The sequence below is a fragment of the Triturus cristatus genome, chromosome 3_1 (assembly GCF_964204655.1).
Source record: "Triturus cristatus chromosome 3_1, aTriCri1.1, whole genome shotgun sequence".
NCBI lineage: Eukaryota > Metazoa > Chordata > Amphibia > Caudata > Salamandridae > Triturus > Triturus cristatus.
In genome coordinates, this window is record NC_140583.1 from 209,615,067 (window position 1) to 209,635,366 (window position 20,300).

The following is a 20,300-nucleotide window of genomic DNA, read 5'->3' on the forward strand; positions in this document are numbered from 1 at the left end:
GGAACGTTTGCTGCAGACGATATACAGACTTTGTCAAAAGCTGCTCCTCACAGTTGGCAGCTTTGTATCATCGAATAAATTGGAATGATGACCTCACTAATGTAAAGATTGAAAATAGGCCAAATATTTGAAGTATACCAACTTTGTGTTTTATAATAGCCCAGACGATAGCCAGCTTACAGGGTCACAGTTTAATAGCCGGTCTAAGCTGTATACGTCTTCGCTCTGACTTTTCTCAGCCAAGATGACAAAAACAAGCCTCATGCAAGTGCTGCATAGTTCAAGACTTCCTATGTTTTTTTTATTGGGTATGAGATCCCTTTCCTACTTAATCTGGTCCTGGGGAAGGTGGCATTCCACCGAAACGCGCGTAGACCAAGGCCAAGATCAAGTGTCATCTTTAAAAAGGAGTGGTCCCTGGGGAAACATTGTCATCATAGACAGATCAACATTTGCTGCTATTTCTTCTCCAGTACACATTTAGACCCTCATAGGACTGAATCTCATTTGCTGGTTTTATCAAGCACTAGGATGATTGTAGAAGGTATGAATCAGTATGAGTGGATAGAATGGTTGCTGTAGTTGTGGGATGCCTATTTCAAAGTCCGTTTCAGAAGTTTTTTGCACTATTTCTAATTTAAGTTTTGTGTTTTGTATAAATGTTTTCTATTTAAACAATATTAAATGATAATAATAAATAAAATCAATGCGTTTTGCAAAGAAAAGAAAATTACGAAAATGAAATCACTATTTGTTAGAGTTTCTCTAATGTACTAGTGATTTATGATCAGTCTGGTGGCAGGGTAGAACCTTTACAGGTCTGTTTAAAAGAAATATAGGTCAGAATAGAGGTCTTATACTTGTATAACTTTCCCCCCCCCCTCCTCTTAGACCTCAAAGTACCTTTACGGGGGACCTCCTCCTTTATAGAAGATGTAAAGCATGGCACTGAAAAATCGGCTTAGATACGTACTCTGAGTTGGAAATGTAGTGCACATTGTATCATCATGGAGTTGAGAAAACAGACGGCACTAGAGCTTGTGCCACAGATCGAGGTGGAGTTGTCAGAATCAGCGCTGGGGGAACCTCTTATTGATATTCATCTGAAACTGGCTATGGGGTTATCAACATTGGAGACTTGTCTTTAGAAGATCTATGATGGGATTCATGGTGCTGTCTCTTATGTTTTTTCTTCGAAGATTGTGAGGAATGAGGTGATGGTGATTTCGATCTTGGTCGGGATTTTCATCAACCTCTTTTTTCATTTCGGGCCATGGTCATGAAAAATTTGGCTCCTTTTTCCTTTAATTAAGGGTTTTGGATTCATTTGTTGGTGGTGTCTACAGGCGTTGATGTCATGGTCTGATCCCAGGCACTAAAAAGATTTTGTGAGGGTTAGTGATGGACATTTGACCCTCACAATCTCAACACTGCTCAAATCCAGACTTACTCGGCGGTGATATGTTTTGAGAAAACTGCACCAAAGAGCTTTATTTTGAAAGAAAACATTGAAAATTGGACTGATCTCCTGAGGATAGTTGAAAAGCTCTGTGTCTCATTGAAGGCGCAGAAAAATAGGGAACTGATGTCATTATGCCGACGGGGGCGCTTTATGGCTCCAGTGACTTCATGCAGGGCAGAGTGTGAAGCCGTCCTGAAGCCGGCACCCCCTACTGGCATGGAAGAGCAATTGAAATGTTTCCTGTTTAAGTTGGCGTATTGGTATATTAAAAAAATTGAGGAATCTGAGGATAAATCTATCCATCAGAAACTGTTTTATCTGCTTGTGCCACCAGTATCAGGCTCCTATCAACTGAATGGATACATGCTGATATTGGACCCAGACATCCACAGAGATCCTGTCTCCATCACAGGGATAAGACTATAGGAACACATCAATTATATTACTAGACCGCGGAAATTCCAAGCTTCTCTTGTGTGGACTGATTATAACACAGCAAAGAAGCTAAAAACGGTTGAATTATTTTCGATGAATGCCTGCTAGCATGAAGTTCTCCATATTAATCACTTGTCTGCTAACCTTTCTTCGAGTAGGTCTTTCATTGGTCGGGAATCTGCAAAACTCGGTCTTCCCAAGGAGAAAATTCTGTCCAACCTATAAGGGGCACAAGTGGCACAAGGGGCAATGACTGCACCTTTTAAAATCTTTATTGCAGGCACCATATCAGATTAGGGAATCATATTCACTATGGCAAGAGCAACCCTACCTGGCAAAGAATCTTTGATAGACAGGAGATAGTTCAAACATATCTATCACATTTGGCTCTCAGAGGTGAGATAACCATTTATAGTAGTTACAGTATATGTCCTCTCACTAAACAACCACAAGAAGAAATGGAACGACTCCCACATCAACCTAAGTTCTTGTTACTTGGGGTCAAAATAAGGAGTCTACCAACTATGTTTAATTGTCTGAGACGTGAACACTAAAAAAACACTGTCAAAAATCCTGAAAAGAACACCTACCTCCTGTCTAGAAAATACCCAAGCGCATCATACTAATGAACACTTTCCTTAAGAAATATTTTAGAGGAAAGAAAAACCTCAAAGTAGAGTCAATGGACATGATAACAAAAATTAAGTGGAAATCCACAAACTCTCCCTCAGTGGCCGAATGGAAGGCAGGAGTGCACTGGTGTGTTCAACAAGAAAAACACAATTATGTTACTAGAGGGTGCTCACAAAAACACAGGATAAATGGTGAGAATATCACAGACTGGATCTGGATGACTGGATATTTTAGGTACATGAAATGTGGTATTATCTGTGACACTGATTGTATTTTATTGGTGCTTGGAAAACAATCACCCTTGTTTATAAAAAAAAACCTTATAGTCATTATGCCATGTTGTGTTGGTAATTTTACCATGTTCCTTGGATGAAATCACCTATCATACCAACTCCTGGGATTATACTTAGTGTTCCCTACAAAGGTTTATTCATAACACAAGCTGCCATGTGATTAATTCTAGACATACATCACAGAGATACCATGGATCAAATGTTATATAATTCATTCATCTAAAAGGAAATCATTCATCAAAACCACTGTTCCCTAATTTAAGACGCAGCAGAGGAAATGCATTTAGAGAACTTTGGAAAAATGTATATAAATTATATTAGATCACAGATATGTGCATTGGTTATTAACTACAACTGAATACGATAAACACAAAGAAACATTAACATTGTTAAGATTCCACTACCTTTAAAAAATCCATTTACAACGAAACATAACTGCCGACAATTCTTTGACTGTACACATTTTCTTCAAGACAGTTTTCTTTAGGATTGACTTATTTTAAATTACATAATTCCTATTAAAGAGCCAATGACTTAGTGAAAGTGAACTGCAAGAAACAGGTTTTTCTCATAACAAATTATATTCGTTGATCGATCACTTACCACAGGAGGGAACCCAAAGCTTGTTTCGGGCGTGGAACTCATGTGTGTGCCCAGTCGTGCATATTTTGTCACACAGCGATCGAGGTTCTATTAGTGTGTGCTTTATTTCCATGGCCTGTTTTCCAGTCACTAGGGGATCCCGACCAATATCTAAGAATAAAGGAAATGGAAATATATGTTTAATACCAAGCAGTTATAGTACACTGTTCGCAAATTGAGAAAGGACAGCTACGAACATTACAAATTCTTGTTTATAATTGATTATCAAAATCACATTTGGTCAAAATTAATAATTCTGTATGGATACTGGTAAATATAATTTAGAATGCAAATTAATGCAAAATGGGAAACGTTTTGAAACACTGTTACTCTGCTATTTTTAAATAGCGTATTAGAAGTAAATTGTTTTATAATTGTTGTGTTCAACAGACAGTAAACAAAATCGATTGCTGTTTTACATGAATTTGAATTGAATTTTGAATTTATAAAGCGTGATGGCTACCCTGAGGCCTCCCAGCGCTACGGACAGCACAACCAGAACCAGTAGGATGCAAGTTAGTGCCAGTTTTTATAGAGCCAAGTTTTTAAAAGCCTCCGGAAGACAAGCAGATTAGACTCCTGTCGAAGAGAGATATGGAGAGTATTCCAAAGAATTGATGCATTATACGTGAAGGACCATCCACCACTTCTAGCTCTCTTTTTTCTGGGGGGGAGAGAGAGGAAGGCGGTGGTGGATCGGAGAACCCTTCTCGGTTGATAGGGAGTGATTAAAGATTGGATAATGGAAGGGCCAGTCTTCCAGGAAGTTTCCTGGGCAAGACACATGGCTTTAAACTGAATCCTCTCTTTGATTGGCAGCCAGTGTAAGGTCTTAATGGCAGGTTTTGCCGACTGCCACCGCAGGATCTGTAAAAGGAGGCGAGCAGCGCAGTTTTGAACAATCTGGAGCCTATTGATGGTTGAATGAGGGGCACCCAGATAAAGAACATTGCCATAGTCGAGGCGAGAGAGAATAAGCGCCTGGGCCATGATCCTTCTGGCTTGAAAAGGGAGGAGAGGGAGGACCTTTCAAAGCATTCTAAGTATGCCAAAGCAGGAGGCGGAAAGTTTTACCGCTTTGTGGCTAAAGGTGAGAGAGCGGTCCAGCCATATTCCCAGACTCTTAATTTGCTCTTTAGGAGCTGGAGCTAAAGGCACGAGTGGTCCATCCATCTGGCTAGCTCTTCTAGGCAATAGCCTAGAGCGCTGGGTGATCGCTCGAGGTGGTTTAACGCCACCACTAACTGAGTGTCGTCTGCGTAGGTGACCATTTTTATGCCAAATGGATGGACAACATCTGCCAGTGGCCTCATGTAAACATTAAACAATATGGGGCTCAGGGAGGAACCCTGAGGAACTCAACAGTTTTACGTCATCTGGCTGGAAACTACCTTCCCTTCAAAGACCCTAAATGATTGTTCAGTCAAAAAAGATTGCAACCAGTGGAGAGCTAAACCAGACACTCCCAGATCTCTTAGTCTGCAAATCAAGATGTTATGGTTTACAGTGTCGAAGGCGGCACTGAGATCAAGGAGGATGATGGCAGCATTACCTCCTTGATCCAGGATCCTCCTCGCCTCCTCCATTGCTACAAGCAGAGCGGTCTCAGTCCCGAATTGGGGCGGAAACCGGTTTGGGAGGGATGGAGAAGATAGTTGTGTTCCAGAAAGTCCACCAATGTGGAATTTATGTGCTTCTCCACAATCTTGCTCACCCAGGGTAGAAGAGAAATTGGGCGGTAATTAGAAAAATCATCCGGATTTGAATTGCTTTTTTTCAGCAGGGCTTTGACCATGGCGCATTTCCAAGTTAAAGGAATTATGCCATAGGCAATGGAAGAATTCGCCATGTCAAGGATCGTGGGGGAAATAATTTCAATGACTGATGAAAGAATCTGAGGAGGGGCAGGGTCTGTGGGGGTGCCAGATTTAAGTTTTATTATGATGGAGTCCAACCTAGTAGTGTCAATCAGAGGAAATTTAACCAGGGAGGATTGAGTAGGGGATAATGACTCTGGTGTGGTTGCACTCGGGATGGGGTTAGGTGAGTTGGAAAAGGACTGATAAATGTTTTGAATTTTCTGGGCAAAAAAAATGGCCAAACTATTACAGCAAGTAAGGGAGCCATCTGGTGTAGGTAGTTTAACAGGTACTTTTGTAAGGGACTTAACAATACAGAAAATTTCCTTGGAGGAGTTTGCAGAGAGCATGATCTTGTTTTCATAAAACGTGGCTTGGGCTGCCTTGAGCTCAGCCTTATAGCTTCTAATAGCTCCTCTGCATTCATTTTTAATGGTAACCGAATAATCTTTCCTCCATTGCCACTCTATCCTTCTGCAGGATTGCTTCATCCCCCTTAATTTGGGGGAGAACCAAGGGGCAGTCTTTTGTCTGTTGGTTATATGTTTTAATTTTTTAGGTAGTACTGCATCCAGTGACCCCTGGATCCAGAGATTGAAATTCTCATGGGCCTGGATGGGGTTGGGGTCATTAACAGGCTTAGTGCTTCCAAGGACTTGCTTCCATAGGAAGTTTCGTCCAATTGCGTTCCTGTACCGAAGTTATGTTAAGAGGGAGAGATAGAGTAGGTATTTCCCAGAGAACAGGGATCAGAAAATGGTCGGTCCATGGACGAGGAATGGGGATACCTGCCCTCACCTCCATGCAATTACTAAAGACAGGGTCCAGCAAGTGGCCTTTGGTGTGAGTGGGGGTCAGTACTTTCTCCCTTAGCTGAAGCGCCAAAAGATTCTTAGTCAGCTCAATAGCCGATGTATCGGAAGGATCATCTAAATGAAGATTAAGATCACCAAGTACCGTGAAGTTAGAGGGGATAGCAGCCAGACTAGCTACCATAGTCGGAATTGCATCAACAAATTGTCTTGGGTTGCCAGGAGGGCGATAGATAAGGAGACCTGAGAAGGTATTGGTCGGGGATACTTCAATGGCAAAGATAAGACTTTCACAACCTGGTATAGGATCTGCTGTAATGCGCCAATTAAATTTATTATTAACTAAAATAGTTATACCCCCACCTCTCCCAGTCTTGCGGTCTACCCTATAAATTGAGTAGCTAGGGGGGAGGGTTTGAGCAATAATAGGCTCTGATTCAGTATGTAACCATGTCTCTGTCAAAAAGAGAACATCGGGTTTAAGATCTGACATTAGGAAGGACAGTTCAGTAGTATGTTTTGGAAAAGATCTACAATTTAGTAGAAACATCTTTAAAGAGGGTGAAGCGTCCTTAGTTACTTTCCGTTCAGAGACTCGTTGGAGGGAAAAATCTTTTTTTGCACTGTGTGTCACCATTAAATACATTAAGCATGTGACGGCATCCATCTGTAGGAGCAGATCTGAGAGAGTAAAGATAGTGTGCCCCATAGATTAGAGATGTTGTTTCCCCATGTAGACTGCCAGGGGGAGTTGCCCCTGGTCCCGGCCGGGCGCAGATGGGTTTCCTTTGGCGCACCTTTGGGGCGCCCGCTGCGCGGAAGAAAAAGCATGGGTTTAAAAAGATATCGAGACTCCTCCCCCTCCGGTCTGTAATCCGGAAGAGGGAAGTGAAATGAATTGCCGATACTCCCTCCACTACTGCGGGAAAACCCGAGGTGGACCGGTGAGTAGGACGGCGAAGCAGAGGCAAAACAGAGGAACATTGTCATCTCTCAGAAAACTACAAATAGTAGCCTACTGTGAATCCCGTCTTGAAGTTTCCTCAATGTATAGGAAACCACAAACATTTGAACTGTACCTGAAGCAAGAGTTCTGTGTTCTTACCCCCTGAGGCCATTGAAAAGACCCTCTGTACCTCTCCTCGGAGACAATGTCATATCCCTAAACCTCTAAACTTTACAACTGCGGATGGGGTTGGTGGCTACGGGTATTCATTCCACAGACCAGGTCTTCCCATCCTTGAGTTTGTCTTCTATACCTTTTGCAAGTATGTGGGAATCCCAGAGAAGAATGATCCAGGACTCAGTCCAGAACCGCTCTGTATGCCCGAGATAGTAACACAAGCTACCTAAATCATTTAGCAGGCTCTACCTGGCCCTGCTTGTGGCACCTACCTGTGTCTGTCTGGTCCGCTGACAAGGACAAACCCTTCCGGACTGACCTCCGACTGTGCAGTGAAGAGCCCACATCTAGCTCTCTCCTTCCTCTCAAACCTTTCTTACTGAGCTCTCTCTTGCTTTGTTACTCGTGTCTCCTCTTCCCTGCTTTCTTGCCCCTTTGACCTTTGTTTTTCACGGCTCTTATTGCTTTCCTACTTGCTCTCTATGCTATACACGCTCTTGACCTCTTTGCCACTCCGCCACTTTGACCTCTTTTTTCCCACTCGCTTTTGGCTTTTTGCCACTTTTCTCTCACTCGCTCTTGGCCTTTTTTGCCTCTTGCCACTTTAACATCTCACTCGTTCTCTTGTCATTCTGGCACTTTAACCTTCTTTCCCCAATTTAGGCGCCTTTGCAGCTCCTGTTCCGCTTTCTTATCTCTGTCTTTCCACTTGTCTCTGCTTGCCAGCTTTTACATATTTGATGCTGCTCCTCTACCTCCTCTCGTTGTCCAGTTCTTTGCCCCCCCTTTTGCCCATTTCCTCCGCCATGGCCTTTTCTGCCTATTTCTCTCACGTGATTTCCCATTGCTCCCACCAGCCCCGCCCACCATCCCAGGACCTCCTCCCCCCTCCTACCTCATGGCAGCTAGGATGCGCAGCTCATACACTGCTGGTGCACCAAAGACAAACCTGTCTGCACAAGGCCCATGCCCAGTGACAGAAACTCTCGTCCTCCTAATTGTCACCCTGTCACTACTGTGCCGCAATCATCCTTGGCCTGCATCCCAACTGCCCAACTGCTGCTTGGCCTTACCGACCTCTCACCGCACCTACTTTATCTGACTAAAACCTGTCTGACCCGCACGTTGGCCCTGTCCTTGGCATGGCAATCCATCTCTACCCCCGATACAAGATCATAAGACAGAACAGAACAAATAGACCTGGAGGAGAACTATCCATCATTTTTAAAGAGTGCATCCTCTGCTCCACCACCTCCATGAACACCATCAACAACATGGAGAACAGGATCTCCAAGTTCTGCATTTCCAAGAACTATACCATGAATAGCAACCTTATCTAACAACCACCCCAGATGTCTGTAACACAGCTGTGGATTTCGTACTCTACTACAGCATCTTCATCCTCCTCGGTGAGCACAACACCAACCTGGAAGACCACACCAACCTAAACTCAACCTACTTCTTGGTGGACGTGGCGACCCATGGACTCACCCAGCGCGAGGATGGCTCCACCACGCTGTTAGACACCTACTGGAACTCATTTTCAGCAGCTTCAACAACATCACAGTGGAATGGCCCACACCGCGCACCTGCTTAGAGCACTTCCATCCTGCATCACCACAGGACTATTCCAGCCAAATCTCTACAATGAAACAGGAACAACATCCTAGAAGAAACCTGATCCTCAAAACGCCTAGATCGCCTACCTCAACATCACAACAATATCTCTAGATCTCCAACTTCAATGACTGGATTATGTCTTGTGCAGTCCTCCACTCAAAACCACTTAGACTGCCAGAATCTGGCTGCAATCAAGTTGGTTTATAGAGGAACTCAGAGCCACCAAACATCACTGCAAGCAACTCGCATGCAGATGGAGGAAGGTCCACAAAGACAAGAGCACCAACAGGTCAGTCTTCCGATGCCACCAACAGCAAATCAGAGCCACCAAACGGTCCGCCCATGGCAGCATCGAAAACAGCATAGACAAAGCCTAGGAAATCTTTGCCATAGTGAAGGACATCTCCTAGTGGAGAGGTGTGGTGCAGCGGCCTAGGCAGCTGTCTTCGGAGCCCAGGGTTCACAGTTCGATCCCCGGCGGCAGCTCAGCCCAGCACCATGTGACTCTGGGCAATAGCTCACTTAATTTCCACGACGGCCCCCAGCACCTTGAGACCCATAAGGGTGAGTAGTTTGCGCTTTACAAATACGGATTTACCTCACCAGCAGCTAGCTCCACTAGTATTACCCCCTCACAAGGCCACTGCACACAGATGTCCCTCTTCTTCAGCAACTAGATCGGCAACATCTACAATAAGTTTGAACCCCAGATGGACACATCATCCCTCACAGCCCAGTCATGACTATTGCTCTAAAGTCGACCTCGTCCACCATCACCACATAAGAAACTGCAACAACCGCGAGAACCATCCACTCGAGAGCACCTTTGGACTCATGCCTCACCACATCTTCCTCAAAGAACTGGACACCATCAGCGCAACCTCTACACTGATACTGAAACACTAAGTCAACACAGCCATCTTCCTGCTCGCCTGGAAGCACGTCACAGTACTACCTTTTCTAAAGAAACCCTCAGCTACTCTCCCTGCCACCTCAACCGGCGAAAATCATCAACAACAAGCACCTAGTAACTCACCTCTATGACAACATCCTCAACATCAATCCGGATTCAGGCCAAACCATAGCAATGAGACCGCCTTCATCACTGCCAGACTATATCCAACAGAAAATGGACAGAGGAGACACCACTGACTCCTTTCACCTCAGTGACGGTCAAACTCATCTGCAGACTTCCCCAAGGATCGCTCAGCCCCATACTTTTCGACACTTACATGGCCCCATTTACTAATATTATCTCTGCAGTCACTGTATCAACGTAACCTCTTAAGCAGATGACATCCAACGCATCCTCTCCCTCTCCGACAAAAAAACAAGCACCTGGAACAACTTCACTTCCTGCATGTCTGAAGTACCCAGATGGATGAAAACCAACTGTTTTAAATGCAACACAGACAAGGCAGAAGTAGTGCTGTCTGACAGGCACCTCTTTATGGAATTTCATCTGGTCACCTGTAGAACTCAGACCCACACCCGGCCCTGCAACATAAGCCAAGAACCTCGGCATAGTGGTCGACAACCAGCTCGCTCCGACTGGCCAAGTGAAGACAGTCTTCATCTCCTGCTTCCACACCTTAAAAATGCCCATAAAAGTCTTCACGTGGCTTCCGGCCAACATACAGAAAACCGCCCCCCAGGACCTCATCAACTCTTTGTCAGAATCGATTCCCAACTGATCAGAAGACTTCAGACCATACAACCCTCCACTGGAAGACTACCATCTTGCAACTCCAATCCCCACGCACCTCAAAGACCTTCAATGCCAACCCGTCTTCAAATTTACACTCTTGAGCCTCCACAAATTCACATACAAAGCCCAGCTCAACCCTGGCCCCAGCTACCTCAACAAACGCAACACCTTCCACACATCCACCAGACACCTACACTCAGCTGTATTCCTACTCGCTCACACTCCCTGCATATGTAGAACAAGAGCTGGATACCATACCGTGCTCTTCCTTGCTCTCAAAGCCTTGAATATCCTGCTCCTTCACATCAGTCGCCCTCTCAGTACTTGAGTTCCACAAGAAAGTGACGACCTTGATCTTCAACAAGACTTGATCCGGACACAGTTCATGTAGTAACTGCTTATTACCACCAGGATACTGCCTCGGTTAGTTATGCACTCTACAAATACCCATAACGTTACTAAATCATATTTACTAATTTCAGAATTGACTGTTTCAGTTCCCAAAGAAGACAGTAGTTTTGTTTTTCGATTGGACAATAGCTACTCTGTCATTAACAAAAGGACAAAGTGAACACACCCTCACCCCCCAAGAGCAAGAGCTGGGGGATAGGACCCAAAGGAACATCCCCCCATTAATTGGCTAGCCACAACATGGATAACATTACAGGACTTGTTGCAGAGATTCTGCACATACACACATCTATGCGCAGGAAAACAGGACCTCGGTGTGTAGGGGCTAAGCCTTCCTACAGCCTCGGTACCCAAAATCCCATAACCCACTAGCTATTGTGTCTCATTTGCTCTCCTACATAATCACGAAGCTACAAATGATTAGACAACCCAGAACACAATACTTCCGACTCTCTCAGGAATCGTTGTAGCAAGATATACTTTTTTTCTTACTCACTCGTACTTGTCCACAATAAGACTTGACAGAGTCACTGTTCTAGTTCAAAATGTTTATTTTAACTATAGGGCTCTATAATGCAATATACGAGCCACTACCAGCAGCAAAACGCATAAACCTAAAACAGTTAGCATTGTTGCAATTCCACATAGATTATAAAGGGGGATGTCATCGTATGCAGACAATGGATAAAGGACTATAAGGCATAACCACCCTGCCATTGGCTAGAAGAAGTTCTATTGTATAAAAGAAGATCTCTGGGCTTTGTCAGCAGACCCCATACCTTAGTGCCAAGATGGTATTTCTACATCATAGGAACAGCTTAGCACTTCTCCCTGGAAAGGTCCCTCTCCAAGTGTGTTTTAGAAAAACATGCATCTCCATAATATCAAAGCACGAGTTTCCAGCAGTGGCAGCTGTGTTAGCATGTTTAGTCTAGGTGCTAGGGACTGATAAGAACAGAACAACAAGAGGCACTGTTTATCGACCTTGCACATCATGTTTAGACTAAACTCCAGGAACAGGCAGAGAATGCAGGAAGCAGACGATTGTCATGTGAAAGGCACAAACAGAGTCTATCAAAATAAAGTCATGTAGTAATGTGCGCAAAAGCAGCATCATGGCAGCAGAGCTCATGCTAACTTAGCAATGTCGACAATGACCCTGACAGCCATATGACACCCTCCCCTTGGTAAGGTCGTAGTATATAGACAAAACACCTAAACAGAGTTCAAAGGGAAGCAGTCTAGAAGCGCTTGAAAATAACAAATTGGGGAAATAAAATTGTTTTGAGAGGAATTTTTTTTTTTTAAAGTTTCTGTTAATTGAGAACGGGATTAATTTGGAGAAGGAAAATTCAGTCTAGAAGCGCTCGAAAATAAATTGGAGTAATAAAATAGTTTTGAGAGGAAACATTTTTTTAAAAGTTTCCCCTGGAAGGGAAACTAGATTTTCTTCTGTATGCACCAGATGGGCTTTATTCTATAGAGTGATGGAATAACCATTCACTTCCAAGGCACTACAGAGATAATGCTGTGAATGTTATGTTATGTTAGTGCTATTTGTATTGCGCACGGCTGCTCCAGCGAAGGAGCGTCCCGGCGCACCGACAAGGTGGCGAACACAACACAACTGGGGAACAGAAATAATTATTAAGAAATTGGGGAGTGAAGGATTTAACAAAGCTCAGAAAATAAATGAGTTTTAGCGGCCTTGCGGAAGGAGAGCAGGTCACCAAAGGTCCGGAGTTTCAAAGGGAGAGCGTTCCAGAGTGCGGCTGCCCGCACCTTAAAAGAGCGACCCCCCACCCGACTGAGTTTGAACCGAGGGGCTACCGCTAATTCTTGGTCTAGCGAGCGCAGAGTGCGGCCCGGGATGTAAGGGCACAAGAGTTGGTGCAGTAAGGGAGGTGATAGGCCCTTCAGAATTTTGAAGGAGAGGCACAAAACTTTAAAGTGGATCCGCTGCCTAACGGGTAACCAATGCAAGGCTCGCAAAGATTGACCGGCCGAGCAAAACCTAGGAAGACCTATGATCGCTCTGGCCGCAGCGTTCTGCACTCTTTGAAGTCGGGTTAACTCAGCCTGGTTTAATCCTATAAAAAGGGAGCTGGCATAGTCCAACCGTGCCAAAACCGTTGCTTGCACCACCAATTGACGAGTTGCGGCATCGAAGTATTTAAGGGCAGGGCGCAGATTGCGCAGGATGCCGAAGCAGCAAGCCGCCGTCCTTTTGGTGTGGCCAACAAAGTTGAGGGAAGGGTCCAGCCAAACACCAAGATTTTTGATCTCCGCAACCGGAGTGGGGGTCGGCCCCAGCTCAGAGGGCCACCAAGTATCTCCCCATAGGTCCGTCCGCTTCCCAAAGATCATCACCTCCGTTTTTTTGGCGTATGTGATCGGATTGTCCCCCTCATTAAAGAGGATAAGCAAATAAGTTACTTACCTGTAACTGTAGTTCTCCAGTACTGGAATCTTTCATATATTCACATGCTTGAAGCATTCAACAGTGCCGCACCTGTGTGGCTGGCCCCTCGCCCACAATAGGAATGGATGGAAACTGAGACCTATGAAGTCATTATGGTCTACATGTGGTCCCTGGTCCGATCAATTCTTGTCTCAGGTAACCAGCTCAGCCTCTCAACTGAGCAATGTTTTTAATCCCTAGCAGTGCGAACATGCTGGGTGGTAGGAATTTTATGAATCCCTTCAGATTCCCAAACTTTACCTCAGATTAATGTGAGAAAAACACATTATGTTACCCAGATTTTGAGGTTTGCATGGCATCCTAGGTAAGAAATGGGTAAGAAAACCTAGTGGGATTCTGCAAACTACACCACCCTGTACTTGCCTGGCACTCGAGGTTTCAGTTCCCTGGTTGCCAGCTGACCCAGAGCCCAAATAGTGTGGTCATTCATAATGGAAAGTGAAAGGAAATGTACTGCTTTTCTCCCAGCCAATATGTCAAAACTGCACTTGAGAATTCAAATTTCATCTCGCTTGCCATGGGGATGGGAATGCTATAGGCCACAGGGTAGCAGAAATACTTTCTATTTTTGTCAATATTTCTGGCATCGAGTGGGCTTTCTGGCCTCCGCCCTACGGGCAGATTTAGGGCAGACAGACTTTTTGGCCCGTATGAGATGGGGGCACAGCTCAATACCTGGGTCAGCTGCCCCATCCCTTTTTATTTTTAAATAGCCCTGGTGCATGATGGTCTTTCTATCTCTGCCCTCCTGGGTAGACAGATAGAGGTTAGGATCCCTCAAATTGCGGAAATACTGCTGTGCCCCATAATGATGAGGCGGGTGGTGGTGGTGGGGGGGGGGGGTCGGGTTGTATAGGCCCGATGTCAGGAGAGGCTGCCGAAACAATGTCTTTTTTTTCCTTTGGTGGCAAGTGGGTTTCTGCTTCCCCCGCCTCCCACTGGCAGGGCAGGTTGAGGTTAACTCCTCCCCACCATGTCTTTCCTCAAACAGGGCAGAGTGAGTTGGCGCCACACCCTTTTAAACAAGCATTGGCATAGCCAATAGGTCTCGCTTTTGGGACCTTATAAGTATTTAGTTATGCAGCACAATATCCTTGGTGCAACAACATCAACTGTTGCATGGTTAAACCCTTATAAGGTCCCAAAGGCGAGACTTATTGGCGAATGCTTGTTTTCCTTCCAGACACAACGCGTTTGAAAGTCAAATCCCAGCAGACAGTTCACTTTCAGCACACTCTTCGTTTGGCTTTCTAAGCAGCAAGAAAATACACAGAGGCACCACTAATGCTCCCAAACAATCAATCACTGGCAGTTACACCAGACACTAGTCACCAATCAAAGGTCCATCTTCTCCAAAACAAGCACTGCAGGCCATGCTTCTCTTTCAGAAAGAACGCTAAGAGCAGCCCTGAGAAACATGAACTACCCGGAGGAATCCGTAATTTGGGTCTCAATTTTCCCTGGTATTTCATTTTACACTCCTGAGGCAGAGTCCTCGAGTGAAACACCGCAGGGCAGCCGAGTTACCATGGATTGCATAATCTCGATACAGGATTAAAGGGGACCTCAGATTGAGGCCCTAATCCCTAAAATATGCGCAGCACACCGTTTCAGGAAGAGAAGGGGGTGAAGAGGTTAAGCACCGTTCTTGGTTCCCAGATGATGAAGCAAGCCACTTGTTGTGGGTGATGGGAATCATCATTTTTTAATTGATTCATACTATGATGTATTACCTAGAAACTCCATCAGTTATTCCTTTTTCGTTTTCATTGTCACAGGAGGAGCATATTTAATGTAAGACTTACAGTTTATTTGGTGTATTATTAAGCACCGTGGCACACATGTGCAGACAGCTGCCTGCTGGGAATGATGGTCTGCAGAGCAGGTTCCACACGCCTCAGCACGACATTGTATCTTCCCAAGGGCCCCTCTGATGCGCAGTGTGCCCGACTGGCCTGCATGGTTTAGAACGTGGCTGTTTTGGCTTAAACCGAAATTAAGCATGCACACAGCCTGCTGCCTTTTGTAAAGTTAGACAACAAAATAGGGTGCCGTTTCGTCACACTATTTTTCACACGAGAATGGGTGTCGCTTTTCCTTTTGTTTAAACTATACTTCACCAGATTTAGCCATATTCTGCCGGCACGCTCTAAACATATATCCAGTTACACAGACGACAAGAGGAAGAAGCGAATGGTGAGTCGGTGAGAGAGTAACAGAGTGCGCAACAGTGAGCGAGAGAGGGCTACAGATAGATACCTCCGTAGCTAGATTGATGAATACAGAAGTCTGTACTAGCGCAACTAGAGGGGATGTGCCGTAACGGCCACAGCAGCTGAGTTTGGAGAGGGGAAGCAGGTTCGTGTCTCATTGTCGGCTCCACATCCTATTATTCTGGGCAACCTCCCCGTGCCTACCAAAAAATAATGTCTACTTGTGTAATGTAAAGCGTTCCAATACCTTCGGGCCGAGTTAGCGCTGTATAAAATGTCAAAATAAAAAAAGAACACCCCGTTATGGGTGCTAATCGACGTTGGCACCTGTGTGAGTAATCTTAATGAAGTTTGCAGATAGATGGTTCAAGCTAGTGGCTCAATTTCAAATTCTGTGCACTCTGGTTACGGGGAGGGAAGGGGCATGGTTTAAGAGGTGAGGCCAAAGTAGTATTTCGGAGTTCTTGCTCTTTGCCATAGTAAAATCTTCTGAACAGAATTGCTCTGTAGTTAGCACGAGAACAAAAGTTCATCCAGAATAGATTTTTTGGGCATTGGTGCACATCCCTCGAGTAGTTTTTGAGGTTGTTGTGTTATAAAAAGGCACCAGACAGGCTTCCATGAGTTGATGTTTAGTACATTCGGAATAAGTATTTGTATTCAGTATCCAAGTTGTCCACAAACAGACAGTCAACATGGCTGATGGTCATTACAATTAAAATGAATCTGATTGCCCCACAAAGCTGTTTTTCCTGTCGGCCACTTCAGAGGCAGTGGACTCAATGGGAGCTGGTAGAGCCTCAAGATCTGGTGAGAGACTGCCGCAACCTGCATCATTTCAAAGCAGCAGCCCTTCTCTAAGCAAGGGGTCATTGATGGCCGTTAACCCCGTGTCCTGAAAGCAAAACGTGGAAGCAAGCTAGGAGTGACCGAGAACACATTCTGACTCCAGGAAGAGAGGGGGGCCTCGTGATAACCATTGCCCTTGCTCACACAATTGGCCCATGGCAACCTTGCTGCGCCAATGACTGAAAGACATTTGTGAGTCGTTACCGCGGTCACCAAATTTGTTTCTGCAAAGGTGCAAGAGGGGCGACCTGCACATTATGAAAATAAAAGCGCTGTGGCCATTGTTAAAAACAAGCATTGGCCGCACGGCCGTAAAAGTAACGGCCGCGCAGCCGTGATAGCCAAAGTAATCGCGATCAAAGCGAAATTGATCGCGATCGCGAAGATGGGACGCGCTGTGTGGCAAGCACGCGAGTGGTGCGCACGCAGCAGTGATTGGCGGCTGCGCGCTTGCACGCTCGCGTGAACGCAAGCGTTAGGCCAGGGAGGTCTGGTAACACTTTGGAAACCTGTATACTAAATGTCTCTCTGAGCAGTGCATGAGCTGGCTCAGGCGAGACCTAAAAATGTTTTATTAACCCGTTCGACGCTTGTGACGGAGCGGTTCCGTCACGTGCGTCGGTTGCGCTGTGCGCATGACGGAACCGCTCCGTCATGGCCCCGCCCGCGCACGGAATCTTCAGCGCGGCGCGGAAATCCGCGCCGCGCTGAAGGGGTTAAATAATAGCTGTGGTATGTAGTGCTCTTTCTGCCCCCTTATGGTGACAGGTGGGGGGGGTAAACCCCCTAGTCTCTCCCCCAGGGTGGCAGACAGACTGTTAGCCAGGTATAGGGTGGGGCAGAGCATTCCTTGGTGAGCATCTCCCTCCCCAATTTGATTGTAAAATAAAAATAATTATTTGCTGCTATGTCTAATGAGCTTTCTTCCCGCCCGAGGGGAGGAATAGGAGGTAGAAACTCCAATTAGTCCCCAGAGAGGCAAAAAGACAGTTTTATCCCTTTTGCGGTGTACGCATGGTCCAATACCAGGGTGGGCCAACTTCGTTCATTCTTTTCTTTTAAAGCTTTATCTCTAGTAGTCTAGTGGGCTTCTGCCTTCTCACCCTCCTGGGTATCAGATTAGGGGTAAACCCTCACAATATGCTTTACAGAGGTGGGTGAAAAACAATTTTGTGCACATCTTGATGCCAAGGTGGGTCACACACACCACACCCTTTTTAAAAAAACGATTATTTTATTTTAAACTTTAACCCTGGTGGTCTAGACTGCTGGGGCTATGACAGGTTGGGGTATGACCCATTGCCTGGTAAGGCGTTGCCAAATGTAAGAAATTGTGTTATTAGTTGCAGAGGGGGCAAATTTCCAATACCAATCCTTCTGGGTTTTTTTCAGTGATTTGTCCTGGTGTCGATTGAGATTTTTGGCCTCTCTGCTCCGAGAAGTTTGGTGGTAAACTCCCCTAGGACTGTTAGAATGATGAAGTAAGTAGCAGGAAAACTGCATTTAGGTACCACATGGGGACTTTGAATCTAGTGTGAGTATTCCCTGGTTTTGGGCCTCTCCCATACGATGCCTGCAAGTAGTTGTCCAGTCTGCCCAGGAAGCTAACCTGGCTGGATCTCATCCTTCAAGGACATTAACTGGAACTGCACCAAAGCACAGACTGCCAATTGCTTGATTTGTGGACTAATGATTAGTGGAGGTCTGGAGAGCAAGGCAGTTAGTGAGTGTGCTGAATGTGCATCTTCAGGCACAGTTCTCTGAAAGCAGTTGGAAACTGAGTGAGCTGTGAGGAAAGGTGCAGGTGGATGGACATACAGGAAGATTCTGAGACTCCCCCATGAAGGTATGGTGCTTTCTGCGGGCCACATGGCACACCTCACACTGTTGTATTGCCATAATAACTTATTGCTGTTTACTCCAGTACTAGAACTTTCATAGATTCACATGCTTGAATCATTCCCCGTCATCGAGATGGGAGTCCCCGGTGTAATTAAAATAGTAGTCACAATAGACATAGGACTTAAAGGTCTAAACCCTCACTATTTAGTAACATATCTATGTCCTTATATAAAAAAGGACCAAACTTAGAAAGCAACCAATCAGATGAACCCACCCTGTGGAACCTTCCAGAGAGGAGTTCTAGTCCCTCAGATTTTCTACTTCACGTCGTGCTAGGGAGACTCCACTGAGCTCTCAAAACTCTTTGAAATCACCTGATCTTCAGGTTTTCTCTTATATTTACATATTTTACAGATTCTGTTACTTGTTCTTAGGTCAATCTATGTTCTTAGGTGGAATAAGCTGACTTCTCCATTTAAGACACAACTAAAAAAGGCCTTTTCACCTGCAGGAAGAAGAGACTGCATGTTGATGACCCCCATAAGGACTGCCTTTATTGTCTGTACCCTGACCATAAACCTAAGGACTGCAAGGTATGTCGCACGTTTTCTTCAAAGACTTTGAAAAATCGTGAGGGGAGGCGTTTATTATGGCTGCAGAGGCTTAAAGACAGAGAGGACCCTGTTTCTGATGAGAAGAGTGATGTTTCCTCAAAATCCTCCTCCAAAACGACTCTACAAAGACCACTGAATGACTCTCCAGTTCACTCCTCGCAGCACCCTCCAAAGAAGACACATAAAAAGTCTTAGGAGACATTGGAAAACAGGAACCATCTTCCAAGTTGCCTCCTTCAGAACAGAGTTCAGTTTCTGTGAAAAAATCCACCAAACAACCGGCTTTAGACCCTTCTACTCCACCTGTGATGGTTAAACATACTTTTAAAAAGCCTACCTCAGCCCCGCCAACAGAGAGCTCGTCGACGGCAGCCTTCATTAGATACTACTGGGGTAATATCACCGACGACCACCGTTGCCGCGGTGTCATCAGCGTAGATTTCCTCGTCGATGACATAGTCGACAAGCCAGGCGCCTTTGTCATCGACGGTAAAGATTATGAAGAACTGCCTGTGGACAACCCTCTCGTCGACGATCTCACCCATTACTCCGTCGACTGCCTCGTTGATGAGGGATGATTCGACGACGGTGAATCTTTCATCGACACCTGTGGAGGTTTCACTGTCATTGACAACGCCACTTACCTCTGTCAACGACTCATCATCGAAGGCGAATATTTCGGTGATGACAACGGTGTCGATGACCTCGTCAACGACCCCAACGTCAAAATCAAGAAAAATGATTTTTCATCTAAAATTTCAACAGGTGAAGCTAACACCCTCCTTAACATCACCAAACAGAGTCCAACCCTTGTTGCCAGCACATCTCTTGGATGATGAGGATTTTTCAGATGAGGACAGCCTGCCGGCTATCGAGAAGAAATTTTAATTCTCGAGTGCAGTTCTGACATATGGGCTGGGAGAAAGGCGGTTCATTTCCTTTCACTTTCCATTGTGAATGACCACACTATTTGGGCTGTGGGTCAGCCGGCAACCAGGGAACTAAAACCTAGACAGCCAGGCAAGTACAGGGTTGTGTGGTTTGCATGAGTCCCACTAGGTTTTCTTACCCATTTCTAACCAAGAATGCCATGCAAACCTCAAGCTCTGGCTAACAATGTGTTTTACTCACGTTTCTCTGAGGTAAAGTTTTGGAATCTAAAGGGATTCATAAAATTCCTACCACCCAGCATTTTCGCACTTCTATGGATTCAAAACATTGCTCAGTTGAGAGGCTGATCTGGTTACCTGGGACAAGAACTGATCGGACCAGGGACCACATGTAGACCATATTGACTTCATA

At 45.2% G+C, this 20,300-nt stretch overlaps 1 protein-coding gene across 3 annotated transcripts in view; it reads right to left on the reverse strand.

Moving 5' to 3' along the window:
- LOC146859938 (mucosa-associated lymphoid tissue lymphoma translocation protein 1-like) overlaps window positions 1-20,300 on the reverse strand; it is a 1,299,471-nt gene that overhangs the window by 121,914 nt on the left and 1,157,257 nt on the right. For all 3 annotated transcript variants that reach the window (XM_085643681.1, XM_085643683.1, XM_085643682.1), the window contains one exon: window positions 3,427-3,576. In XM_085643681.1, coding sequence (XP_085499807.1) covers window positions 3,427-3,576 — 150 coding nt within the window. The remainder of the gene's footprint in view (window positions 1-3,426; window positions 3,577-20,300) is intronic.